Source organism: Phoenix dactylifera, unplaced genomic scaffold (genome assembly GCF_009389715.1).
Source record: "Phoenix dactylifera cultivar Barhee BC4 unplaced genomic scaffold, palm_55x_up_171113_PBpolish2nd_filt_p 000007F, whole genome shotgun sequence".
NCBI classification, from domain to species: Eukaryota; Viridiplantae; Streptophyta; class Magnoliopsida; order Arecales; family Arecaceae; genus Phoenix; species Phoenix dactylifera.
In genome coordinates, this window is record NW_024067666.1 from 4,307,059 (window position 1) to 4,320,056 (window position 12,998).

The window sequence follows — 12,998 nt, forward strand, 5'->3', positions numbered from 1 at the left end:
AGCTAGTTGGTGATGCGGTGTCTTACCAAAGTATGTTCGAAAAATCCAATTCCTAGTTAAGGGGGATGGAGGGACCTTCCAGGTCAAGCATGTATACCGTGAAGCTAATAGGACTGCAGATTGGATGGCTGCTTATGTAGCCAAAAGTAAGAGTATATTTTTTAAACAAGATATATCAATGCTTTCTCTCATGTGATCATGGCTACCGATACTTTAATCCCGCTTGATCATGTTGATGTCGGCATGGAGCAGCACCAAGAGTAGTCTTGCCCCGAGGGCGAGGAGGAATGGATCAGAGAAGAGAGAGTCAATTACAATTTAATTACAAAAAAAACCTTGATTCTGGTGACGTCATTTAAGACTCTCCACTCCTCCTAGATCCGTGTTCAAGATTATGTACATGCTCAGGGACTCGGGAGCAAAGAGACAAAAAGAAAGCAACTGGTACAAATTTGTAGACTTTTGAAACGTTGGTGAAGAGTTATGTTTAAAGAGAGCTGCAACCGACTGGATGGCTGCCTATGTGATTTACCACTCAGGATACATCTTCTGATCAGAAGAGAGGAGAGCTACCACATGCACTCCGCAAGTTAGTGTTTTTTGATTTTATTGAATGTATTTGTACACGTATTTTATGAAGAAACCGCTTCTGCATCAGTTTCCCAACGGAAGACCGGGACTTCTAGTACTCGAACGCGGTCCACACAACACTTTCTAGGAAGGTGCATGAGCCCATGATTAGAACTAGCTTCCATATGTCATGGGTTTCTCTTAGTCCTTCTAATGAGCTACACCTGGAACAAAATAAGTTGAAGGGAAGAAGGAAGAGGAAAATGTGCAAAACGAGAAGAGAATTATGTCTTGATTGCTGCTGGTGTTTATTAATACCTTCCTTCCGAGCATTCTCCAGCCATATCATCTCAGCTCCTCGCAAAAAAGTGATCGGTATATTCAATCTCTTAGCCTCATAATATGTTCTCTTTCTATCACTGCATAGTTTGAGCTTATAGCACAGTTCCATAATGTCTTGCGAATCCCTGGCAATATAATTTTTTGTTCGACATTAGTAGATTTTGTTAGTTGGCCACAGTTCTTAACAATCAAAAAAATTCAGGACTTGGGTGCTTAAATTAGCAAGATAGGCGCTTTTTTGTACTCAAAGAAGGAAAAAGCAAGATAAGAGCTAGTGGCTTGGGAACAGTTTCACGCTTCTACTGTTGTCTTTAATGTTGCTTTGCATTATTGTTTTTATAACAAAAACTTGTATAATTCTGGAAGATGAGTATAAGATGGAGATGGGAATGCTATCCTTCTCTGTTGTCCTGTTTGTTATGCTAGCTCATGTGGATGCAAGGATTGAAGTCGAACCCATGTTTATGGATCAAGGTGAGTGCAAGTAAATCATCAAAAATCATCATTATAGATTTTATTGTTCTTCGATATTAATCCAGTATTTGGCATGGCCGAATTCGCCATGAAGTAGGTGCTGCTGCTACTGTTAAGGGAAAAAATCAATGATTGCATGGATAAAATATTTCGCATTCGAATTTAAAGCACACCTCCTTGATGAGACCTATGAAATCCTACTTGCCTTCAATCATAACTAGCAACTGACTTCTTCATAGGAAACAAGCTTTCTTCTACCGAAGGCCGGTCACCAAATTCCATTTGCAATGCATGCCAGGAGGCTTCAAGAAAAGCTGAGAAAGCCTTGGGTGATCCAGAATTGTTTGGGTATGTTGATATTCTCTCAAGTGAAGTTTGCCATATTCTGCCTTTTGATCTCAAAGCTAAGGTACAGACTTCCACAAAAATGGTTACTTCTCATTTTAGACATCATTTCACCAAACAGAGCTTGCTTTATCCTTGCAGTGTCTACAAAAGTCAGAGGCATATATCCATCAAACAACGCTGTCTTTGCAAGATCTTTTCCATGAAGAAAATCTCTGCAACAGCACAGGATTATGTTTGGACGAGTCCCTGCTTTGTCGCATTTCATTAAACAAGTTTTCTTCTGAGGTAAATGAGCTTTTATCGATTGTAGTAACGATACAAACTGACATTTCTCCCATAGCATTCAAGCCATGCATCAATTCCGTTAAATGAATGTCTTGAACTGCTGCAGGTGATGCACATTTACACATTTTGTCTATTCAAAATAATATTTCCATTTACAGCAGGTGATGCAGTGAGGTAGCTGAATATTGTAGAAAATTACAAGTAGAAGCTCAGCTTATCATATGGATTATTCTGTATTAGCAAATTACTGAACATTAAAATGCTTGCACACTTAGCATTAGCCAGGTTTTCCTCCCATCCTAGTTCTCGAAAATAAAATAAAGGATTCGAAATGAAATGAAATGCTTGCACACTGAACAACTAGTGGTAACAATACTATATCATTGTTCAACCCCAGTTCCATGATGTTGCATTGTTGTTGGGGTATTATTTAACACTGGTGAAGCTAAATCTCTGTTGTTTACCATCAGACAGAGGAGAACACTTGTTTAGCATGCCACAAAGCTGTCAAAAATCTTTTCATTCAATTAAAGACTCCTAAGATGAGGGTAATCATATTGTGGATCGATGAAATACTATAGTATATATTTTATCCTCTTCTTCTGGTAACTATCGGTTTTATTTGCACTTCTAATTCAGATGAAGATAATGGAGACTCTTATTGAGAACTGCAAAGAAGCAGATGAGAATGAAGAGCAAGTAAGTATTTCATCTCTCTAAACAATCACTGATGGCATGGTCTTCATCAGAATGTATGACAAAGAAAAAATGATGTATGACAGAAATAATGATCTATTATTATTAATTTATAATTTTGCAGTGCAAGCAAATTGTCTGCATGTATGTTCCCCTAATCCTGTCAAAACTTGACAAGCAGAAACCCAGTGACCGGTGCCGTCTGATGAATCTCTGTGATGAGGGGTTATCTCTGTGAAATGCCTGTCCAGTTAGCTAAGTGGTAGCTTTGCTTCTATTAGATGTGCTCAAAATAACCAAGAAAGGGGGACATTCTGGATCTTTGAGGATTGAATAATGTGATGTTCATGCATCATATGTCCAATGTTGCTAGGATTGGTGTGATCAGCCATGTGTTATTGCTTTTATGTCTGAAAAGCAGATGTATATTCTTCTTTCGGTATAAAAATTTTGTCCGAAGAACCTTTGAAAATCTTCTGCCGCAGTTGGCATCTGATCAAGCATTGCAATATATTGCTGCTACCTCATCTAGTTGTCCAAAATGTAATTTGTTTACATAGTTAAAATGGTGTCTTTGTTATTATACAAGCCAGTTGTGAGATCATTATATTAATTGTTGTTCACTTGTTAATAGAATCATGTTGGTCAAAGGAGGGCTCAACTCCAAATAGTCTGCATAGAAGGTGAGCTCATCATCCATTTTCCCTGAACCCTAGCCGGTTTGCAGATGAATTTCAGTACTTCACCTGATGCAGCAAGACCAAGTGTGATCTCTGTATAGAAAAATGTGGGACAACATACAAAAGGATGAAAAGGCTTTGCAAGGGGTAACATGGATGCATCCAACTAGATGCCTGCATGCAGGCCAGGTCATTTTTGGACATTACAAAATCATAAATCCTAAAATCACATCTCATTCATTCACCTGAATTGAGTCAATACCTACCCTGATATTAATTAGAGATCTAAGGTGGCACCCAAGATACTCCATGCCATCTCTTTTGTAACTACCAAGTTAATGTTCTATTATCATGAATGCCTGTATTGAAATTTTATGTAGGTGCAAATATCTATTGTATGCATTTCCTAGAACAGTTCTCTTCTACTCAGCCGCATCATGTCGCTTTCTCTTGCATTCAGTTGGGGTAAGGGAAGGGCAGGAGAGTCTGGGTATGAGTAAAAAAAGGAATTAATGTCAATAACAGAGAAGATCGATGGACTATTTCTCAAAAAAATTACAGAGAAGAAGGAGAGAAGACTTGCCTTTCGGAAAGGGCACTTAACCTCTTTCAGTAGGAGATTAACACTGACAAACTCTTCTTTAAGCAATATGCCAAGTTAATATATGTTCACTTATTACCTTCTTTCTTCGGTTGTGAGGCGAAAGGTTAGAGTTTGACGATGCAAGAGACGTACGAGGAACAAGTAAAGTCAGTTGGAATAGGGTGTGGAAATGAAGAGTTCTGGTATTGGTGTTTATACAATACTTAAAGAAAACTAAAAGACAGGAGCTTATTGTTCCATGGAAGTGGTGGTGGAGACTGAAAGAATGCAGAAAATGGTGAATGAGAGATCATTATCAAGAAGCAATTTTTAAACGTAAGAAGGTACAGGCTTGTTTGGTTGGTCCAAAAACTCCATAAACTGGTTGCAGTCTAATAAAGACTCCAGAATTCCATAACTCCATCCACGCTTCCAGCAATAATTTCAGTTTTTGTCAAACAGAGAGACATTACACTGTCTTGAATGGCAGTCCCAAACGATCCTACCATTTTGGCATTCCGAACGTCTCGCAACGTTAAGAGACTTTTCGCGTTCCCAAACTCTTCCTCTCCGACTCCAATTACCAACACTACTCCTCCCGTCTATAAATATGCCCTGCCACAACCTTCCTTACCCTCACACCATCATATACGCCGCTCCCTTTGCTTGAAAAAGCTTTTAGGAGATCCACAAGCATGTCGCCCGTTCAAAAGCTTGCCCTCTCGTTCATGATCGCATGCCTCGTTGGGCTTGCCAATGCCCGCGAGCTCTCCTCCGTGGAACCCGCCATTAGCCCTCTTGAGGCCCGGATCACCTCCAACGGGGGCCTAGTTGACTGCTGGAACGCACTGCTGGAGCTGAAATCATGCACCGACGAGATCTTGCTCTTCTTCATGAACGGCGAGTCGTACCTGGGAGTCGACTGCTGCCGCGCCATCCAAGTCATCACCCGCCAGTGCTGGACCACGATGCTCCAGTCCCTCGGCTTCACTCCCCAGGAGAGCGACGTTCTCAGAGGATACTGCGATGCCGAGGCCGCTCCTCCTCCTGTCGCCGTTGCGTCACTGCGTCCCCACTCCACGACATCTCCCTCTGTGGCCGACGCCGCACTCGCGTTTGCCGGTCCGGAGGCGGCCTAGCGCTTCCCTGGGCTTCCGTTTCCACGAGCGATGGGGAGGGTCCTTCGATATCAGTCATACTTCTTTGTTTACTCTCATCATGTCCTGATGTTAAGAAGTTCTGCGTTGTCTACTGTTGTCATGGCTTCAATAATATAAATATGATCGATCCTCCTCTTTTTATCTATTAATCCTCTGTCTCTGCGACCCCTGGCTTCCGAATCCGGGTTAACAGCAAGCCTGGCGGATGTTGTCCATCAGGAGAAGGGGAAAAAAAAACTGACCTAAAGATTGGCATCTCATCGATCAAAAGGCGTCATCACTGGCATGCGGACGGGGGCGTGGACGGCCACGGTAGTTAGCGAAGAGGCGGGACCCGTCCTCCCCCAGGACGGAGATTCATGAGCTCTGGCTTGGTTCCAAGAAACCCCATCGCCATCGGAGACGCCGTCACCTGGATCCCTTTCGGCGGATTCCCTTCAGGAGACACGATCCCCGTAGGACTCGCCGCAGGATAACTCATGATAAGCTCGCTATACCCACCAGGCCACAACGGGTTCGGAGACCCAACCCGCGTTACCTGGTGGCTATGGACCTCGCCCCATGCACGCAAACCGCCGCGTCGGAATCGTGGGAGCGAGCAGCAGCTCGAGGCCGAGCTACGCACGCGGAAGGGAAGCCGCCCGCGATGGAACGGGGAGCGGAAGACTGAGCCTTGCTGCGAAGATGGCGGAAGCGGAGCACGTTCCACAGGGGAGGAACTGAAGCTGTGTGCATGGCCCGGGTCTCTCGTTTGCGTGGGACGAGGAGAAGAAATGCGTTCCCGCTTGTTTATTCTTGCCTTGGGTTTTTTTTTGATGAAAGTTCTTGCCTTGGGTTTGGGGACGGAGAGAGTGAAGTGTTGGTTTTCTTTTCTTCCCGTTTGTTTATTCTTGCCTTGGGTTACTCTCACGCGAAGAGAGCTGTTCGCTGTTTTGCATGGCTTGCTTTAACTCACTGTTGAGCTATTGAATAGCATTTCCTTTTCCTTCCCATCGACTTCTTCCTCTCTGATTGGGACCTAACAACTCATCGTCGTCCCTTCTGGGGGATACCCTCCCAGATGCATGATCTCCCCGGTAAATGGAGCCTCGACCGCCAAAGATATCTCTCTGGGCGCGACTCCGGGCTCCATTGGCTGCTGGATTCCGTCCGGATAGGACGGGGGAACCACCGCTGGAAACGTGGTTCTTGATCCCGGATCGGCGCCTCCGGAAACATTGGGAAGAGCTCCGCGATTGGAGACGGCGCCGGAGCTGGCGTATCAGGGGGATCGGCGGACGGGTACGGAGCGAGATGGAGATCGGGCGGTCTTGGGGGAGGAACGGGTCTGCCAGAGGCCATGTGGCGGTGGAGGGCGAGGACGACGTTCCAGCCGTCGGCGTTCGGGGGCTGGCGGTGGCGGGCGATGGCGATGTCGCGGTGGGGAACGACGGTGGGGAGGGAGGTAGGGCGGGAAGGGGGATGCGGCGGAGGGCGACGTGGTCGCGGAGAGAGCGGACGTCGGCGGGGTCGGAGGCGCAAAGAGGACAAAGTCGGTGGGGGCGAATTGGGTGTGGGAGGAGTTGAGGCGGAGGAGTCAAAACGAAGGTCGGAGGCGGCGATGGCGTCGCCAAAGAACTGGTAATCGCACGACCGGAAGGCGGAGATGGTGGCGTCGAGCTCTCGATCGGAGATTCAGTCCCCCGGCGGGGTAATAGGGAGAGGAGGAGGACGGCGAGGAGGAGCGGGTTTGTGGTCGCCGTTGGTGAGGGAGAATGGGGGAAGAGAGAGAGAGAGAGAGGAGAGGAGAGTTCTTGGTTTCTGGGAGAAACATAGATGCCGAGTCTATATGGGGTAATTTCTGGGGTCCACATACGGGGTATTTGCGGAATTGCCATTGAGCCGTTGGCGGGAATGACGCTCTGTTTTAATTTCTTTGATATTAGTCCCAATGGTTGAGACAAAACAGATGTTGTGCCCTTCATTTCCTGTTGTTCTGTTGATTAGTGAGAATCATCGGAATCTCAATGGTGATTTGACCCGATAAAAACACAAATGATACGGATCCAACTCCTATAATTACAAGAGTTAATCATCTTTTCTTTACTTCGTATATTGATATTGATTTTTACGTGGAACCCTTCAATTTTTTTTTTCGGGCGCGGGGGAGATTGAGTTGGAGTATGAAATGATAAACTTGAGTACCACCTTAAACAAAAAGAGATCAAGAACCAAACATGATAACCACAGTGACTTCAGTGGAAAAGAGATCATATTATGCAGTACAAGTTTCGAACTCAATTCATTTACTAAAAGAAAAATTACGCTGCAAATACTTACACCATGCTTTTTCTTTGAGAGAGAGGGAGAATACACCATGAATATTTTATCGTATCAAGCCAAATAAAAATAAAACTCATGACAAAAAAAAAAGAAGAGTGGCCAGAGATAGAGATGATATGGCCAACAGAATTTCAAACGCCCCGCCGTAAAAATGGATTGGAGCTCAAAGCTCAAGTAATCCATATTATTTAGCCGCCAACATTTGTTGTTTCCTCCGAGGCTCCGAGTCCCCTGAATCCTTAAAAGATTTCTGTAAACCAGAGGAAAAGAGAAACCTCTTATCATATAGATCACTGAAACAATGAAAGAAAACAACTAGCTAGAGATATTGCCTAAGATTACCTCACGCAGCTCGGCGAAGCTAACGGCATGGAATGTCACAGCGGCAGTTGCCACTGCTCCCGGAATGGGCAAAGCTATCCGGGCTGCACCTTTCATGCCATCCAAACTCTCTGAGCACCTTTTATGCCATCCAAACTCTCTGAGCATTTTGGAAGGGTGTACCTCATCGCTACCTGTGAACGCAGTGGTAACTCGTGACCCAAATATTTGATTGGCTATAAAAAAATCGTACATTATAGAGTAAATTATATTTGATTAAGCATCTTCTTTACGTGAAATATCTATTATATTCTTAATAAAGAAAGAGATCTTATCTATAAATTTTGATGGCTTAAAAAAACTTTTATAAAAAAAAAATCTCAATTTCCAACCAATAAAAAAATAATTTTTCATGACCATCTTTGAGTTTTTTTTATAAAATATAAAAATCTTATTTCTATCAAAATATTATTTTTTAATCTTTTTTATTTAAAAACTACAGCCAAATAGAAAGCCCTTCCTAGTTTTTCCAACCACCATAATTTTTTCCTTCTTTTCCCGTTCAAAATGCACTTACAGTTTCTTCTGTCCAAGACTCCAACCTACAATTCCTCTTAGCAAAGAGGGAAAGAAAGCAAAGAGAAGGGGAAAGAGGATGGCTTATCTACTCAACCAAACCTGATAAACTATGGAATTCTATTGACATGCAAGCCATCAGTGGTGAGACATGCCAATGCTGCAATTCGAATGGCGTCTACAACCTTGACTTGTTACAAGAGGCGTACTGGAAAAAAAAAAAGGATACACTTCTAGTTTATGCTTTATTTCAACCATAAATTGGCAGCGCATCACAACAAAACATCAGTGTAGGGGGGAAAATCCTCTCTTTTTTTGCCAATCCCTGAAACTCTACAAGAATTCGACATCTTGACTGATTCCACTTCTGGGTAAAACCCAGATGAAAGAGACCATAACATGGTTACGTTCTTTCAGAATCCAGAACAAAAGACAGCAGCTTCAGAATAAAACTAGGCCTCACACAGCAACAGGGACAGCTTCATCAAGAGCCACAACTCCTGGAAGCTCCTTCCCTTCCAATAACTCCAAGCTGGCGCCACCACCCGTGGATATGTGGCTCATAACATCAGCTACTCCCACTTTCTCGACCGCTGCAACAGAGTCTCCACCTCCAATGATCGTCGTCACGCCCTTCCCACTAAGTTCTGCCAACTTCTTCGCAATTGCCTGCAAAATTAAGCCATGTCAGCTAAGTTGCTTTCACATCCACCAACTGATACTGAATAAAAGAGAATACGACATACCTCCGTTCCAACTGCGAACTTATCAAATTCAAAAACGCCCATAGGACCATTCCAAATAACTGTCTTGGTTGTTTCCAGTGCATCACTGAATGATTTAACTGAATCTGGTCCGATATCCAGGCCCATCCAACCATCGAGAATTGCAGTTGATGGCACAACCTGCACGACGAATCTTCATTCCTCGATCATCTCATTTCATATCTTTGATCTAATACAGTCTGTACCTTTGCGGAGACTTCTACTCAATTTTGTTACAGAATAATCTCCATGTTTGCGTGAAACCAAAAGGAACTAAAATGTTTAAAGGAGGTTCACCTCTAAGGTTTTTTCCAGGTTTGAAGGTTCTTCTGGCATGGCTCGACAATAAGCAGATAAGAAGGAAACTATGCTTCACTTTATGCCTTAAAGGAATATAGTGTTGTTGGAGCAATAAATATTAATAGGACCCTAAAAATACAAACCTTGGTGTTGGCATCAGGAGCAAATTTGTCGGCAACAATAACATCAGTGGGCAACATAAGAGAGACCCCTCTTGATTTAGCCTTCGCAAGAAGCGATGTTGCAAGCTCTAGTTTGTCCTCCTCTACCAGGGAAGAACCCACTGAAAGTCCTTGTGCCTTGTAGAAGGTGAAGATCATTCCTCCACCCAGAAGAAGGACATCACATTTCTCCAACAACGATTCGATCACTCCAATCTTTGATGACACCTTTGAACCACCTACAATGGCAGCAAATGGCCTCTTTGGGTTTGCAACAGCACCAACAAGATAGTCAAGTTCCTGTAATTAGGCATGAAAATGTTTGGTTGGAAATTGACTTAAATTATAAGCAGAAAAATAGGAGAGGGGCAAGTCCAAGTGAATAATTCGAGAAGCAACACATAGTATCCAAGATGCTGTTACATGAGAACCTACAGAGGAACTCCCGTATGTTAAAATGCACCAGATGGAGATCAAACTGCCTCACTTTGGAATTTCTCAAAAAAAGAAAAAGCCTCGATTTGGATACGGTATGAGCTTTTTAAACACTCAGGAACCTCACAAATCATCCATGCAATTATTCTCCACTCAAACCACAACTTTTAATGGAGCAACAACATATAAAAGCTAAATACCAACCTTCTGCAAAAGAAAACCAGAAACAGAGGGCTTCAAGAACTTGGTGACACCCTCTGTCGATGCATGCGCTCTATGTGCTGTTCCGAATGCATCATTCACATAAAGGTCTGCTAGGGATGCCAGCTTCTTCGCAAACTCTGGTTCATTCTTCTCTTCCTCCTTATAAAACCTTACATTTTCAAGAAGCAGAACACCACCTTCTGGAAGTGCAGCAACCATTTTCTCAACTTCTGGCCCAATGCAGTCATCAGCTTTCTCGACCTGTATGGTGCCCATAAGGAATCCAGAATAAGAACTGTCAATTAAATTACATCTGGGTGCAAAGATGAGCATACCTTGATGCCAAGGAGTTCAGATAGCCTAGGCACCAGAGGACTCAAGCTGTATTTTGGTGTGACCCCCTTTGGGCGTCCCTGTTCAGAAAAAAGAATCAATAGCCCCCTGCGACTAAAGAAAATAGAAAATAGAATACAACTCTAATGTTGTAACAATAATAATTTCGTGGGCATTCTTCCCTGTTCCATGAATTAAATTATACTAGATAGCACTGTAACTAAAAATCCCAACATAACTTCCAAGTATATGAAAACAAGCACATAAAAACCTGCACAGAATCTAGCTTGCAAGACACTCATTGACGTGAGGCCTTCTAACACAACAACAAAGATGGAGAAAATAGAGAAAAAAGGCTACCTCAATGAAATGATCGCGGTTTCGACAACACTTCTACTCATTGGAACTATCAAAAAAATCAAAATCAATGCTTATATACATTAAAAAGGAATTTGATATTCTAATCTCAGCATAATTCGATAATGAAAGACATGAAAAATGAAATAACAATCAAAATTGAGACTTTTGTTGATAATTAGTACTATAATAAAAATTTTAAAAAAGAAAGAAGTAAAACAACCAGCAATTTCAGAAACATCAGGTGGAAAGCAAGTAGGAATCGAGAAGAGACTCACCAGATGACTGGAGAGGATGACTTTGGCCCCTTTCCCCATCAAGTGCTTGATGGTGGGCACGGCCGCCCGGATCCTAGTATCATCGGTGATATTCTGGTTCTCATCTAAGGGGACGTTGAGATCCGCCCTCACGAACACCCGCTTCCCCTTGAGGTCCGAGGCGGTGAGGTCCCCTACGCTCTTCTTCGCCATGGCCGCCACGCCCCTCGGCCCCCTCCCGCTTCGCCCCGCCACCGCCCGGATCCTCGCCGCCACGTGGAGCGCCAGCAGCGGGTCCGCCGCCGCCCCGGTGAAGCCCAGCCGGCGGAACGGCGATCGGAGCGCGACGCCGCCGCGGGAGGCGAAGCCGGGGAGAACGACCGCCGCCGCCTGCTGCCGGGACGAGGACGAGGATGCGGAGGCGGAGGACGGGCGAAGAGAAAAGGAGGTGGGGCAGGCGGCGGAAGCCATCGTAGCTCTTAGCAATAGAAAGAGAGCTAAGAGAGAGTTCGAAGGGAAAGAAGAAATGGTCGAGGAGGGGTGTGATTAGTAGTAATGAAAAAAAAGGATATGTGGAGGAGGGGTTTGCGGGGATGGATATTTTCTTATCGCTGGGGAGAGGTGGAGATTCGACATATATATATATATATATATATATATATAGAGAGAGAGAGAGAGAGAGAGAGAGAGAGAGAGAGAGAGAGCTCCTTTCAGTTTTCAATAGTACTATTTTTTTTTTTTTTTTCGCCTTCTCCTCCGAGGCACTGAAAGCATAATAGAAATTAGGCCTGCAAGCAGCGAGTGCTCTTTGTAAGTTGCGAATCTATCAAACCATAGGCACCTTATCGGCCCCCCCCCCCCCCTCTCTTTTTTGAATTAGAAAGAACTAGACAGGGGATGAAAGACAAAGAAAGAGATCAAGATGCATTGTGATTAGAGAAAAGGAAGGGGCATGGTTGATGTGTCACTGGGTCAATGGAAAATCCGTAGAAAGGGGTGACAACTTGCCGAATTGACATCAGAAATCGCCAACATGAGCATAAACAAAATTATCGAATTTCATATAGAAATAACATGAACCATTTTTACTCTCAGAGTTGAGGTATATGAAGAATTGTTTTTTGGTCCCTTTCGTCCGATGGTTAGGACATTGTCTTTTCATGTCGATATATATATACACACACACACATGCGTATATAAAAATTTATTAACTAAAAACTGTATTGCAGGGATAGCTCAATTAGGAGAGCGCCAGACTAAACATCCAAAGGTTGTTAACCATAATTTTTAAAAAAAATTTCAGTAAAAAGTTAATATTCTTCAAAAAAATAAAAAATTTGATCATAATATTGATTTAAAAGGGTAGAAGAATGTAGTTCTTTTATTCCGATCCACTCTCTCTCTCTCGCTCTTTCTCTTTTGAAGTCCTAAACTAAAATCGGTTGGGCCTACCGACTTCAGTCCAAAATAGGCCCAATAAGCTGATTCTCACATATGTATTATGGTGTATGCTATTTACGAATGATATAATGTTGATTAAATACTAAAATTAATTTTTAGAGAAAATTTTAGTTGGAAAAGGGTTTAAAAATTAATAGAACAAAAATAAAGTATATGAAATGTATATTTGGTAAAATATAAATAAAAATATGATACCAATAGAAAATTATGACTAAGAGCTACCATAAAAATGATCATTTCTTAATTACTTAGATCTATACTATAAAACAATAGGAAGATAAATGAAGATGTGTATGATAGAACTAGAGCCAATTAGATAAAGTGAAGCATGTATTTGGAATATTATAAGATAAGTATATACCTTGGAGT

At 42.9% G+C, this 12,998-nt stretch overlaps 2 protein-coding genes and 1 long non-coding RNA gene across 3 annotated transcripts; 1 reads left to right on the top strand and 2 right to left on the bottom strand.

Annotated features, from left to right (window-relative positions):
• Window positions 1-4,673: 4,673 nt before the first annotated feature.
• LOC120104550 (egg cell-secreted protein 1.2-like) lies at window positions 4,674-5,117 on the top strand. The gene has a single exon (XM_039115855.1). The coding sequence runs from the start codon at window positions 4,674-4,676 to the stop codon at window positions 5,115-5,117; it is 444 nt and encodes a 147-aa protein (XP_038971783.1).
• Window positions 5,118-7,341: 2,224 nt separating this feature from the next.
• On the bottom strand, window positions 7,342-8,135 carry LOC120104534. Its single transcript, XR_005506924.1, has 2 exons — window positions 7,803-8,135; window positions 7,342-7,710 (listed from the first exon to the last, which is right to left on the bottom strand). It is a non-coding gene; the product is annotated as an uncharacterized LOC120104534 (long non-coding RNA).
• A 364-nt stretch (window positions 8,136-8,499) lies between these two features.
• On the bottom strand, window positions 8,500-11,762 carry LOC120104000 (phosphoglycerate kinase, cytosolic-like). Its single transcript, XM_039115801.1, has 6 exons — window positions 11,190-11,762; window positions 10,557-10,634; window positions 10,222-10,482; window positions 9,565-9,882; window positions 9,104-9,262; window positions 8,500-9,026 (listed from the first exon to the last, which is right to left on the bottom strand). The coding sequence occupies exons 1-6, from the start codon at window positions 11,637-11,639 to the stop codon at window positions 8,817-8,819; spliced, it is 1,476 nt and encodes a 491-aa protein (XP_038971729.1). The 5' UTR covers window positions 11,640-11,762; the 3' UTR covers window positions 8,500-8,816.
• Between the last annotated feature and the right edge of the window lie 1,236 nt (window positions 11,763-12,998).

What these genes read in the sequence shown, in the direction of transcription:
- LOC120104000 (XM_039115801.1), bottom strand. Translation starts at nt 11,639, where the DNA reads ATGGCTTCCGCCGCCTGCCCCACCTCCTTTTCTCTTCGCCCGTCCTCC. An exon ending in TCATCCTCTCCAGTCATCTG is followed by an intron (nt 10,635 to 11,189) that starts GTGAGTCTCTTC and finishes TTTTCTGAACAG; the next exon opens with GGACGCCCAAAGGGGGTCAC. An exon ending in CTGAACTCCTTGGCATCAAG is followed by an intron (nt 10,483 to 10,556) that starts GTATGCTCATCT and finishes GGCACCATACAG; the next exon opens with GTCGAGAAAGCTGATGACTG.
- LOC120104550 (XM_039115855.1), top strand. Translation starts at nt 4,674, where the DNA reads ATGTCGCCCGTTCAAAAGCTTGCCCTCTCGTTCATGATCGCATGCCTC.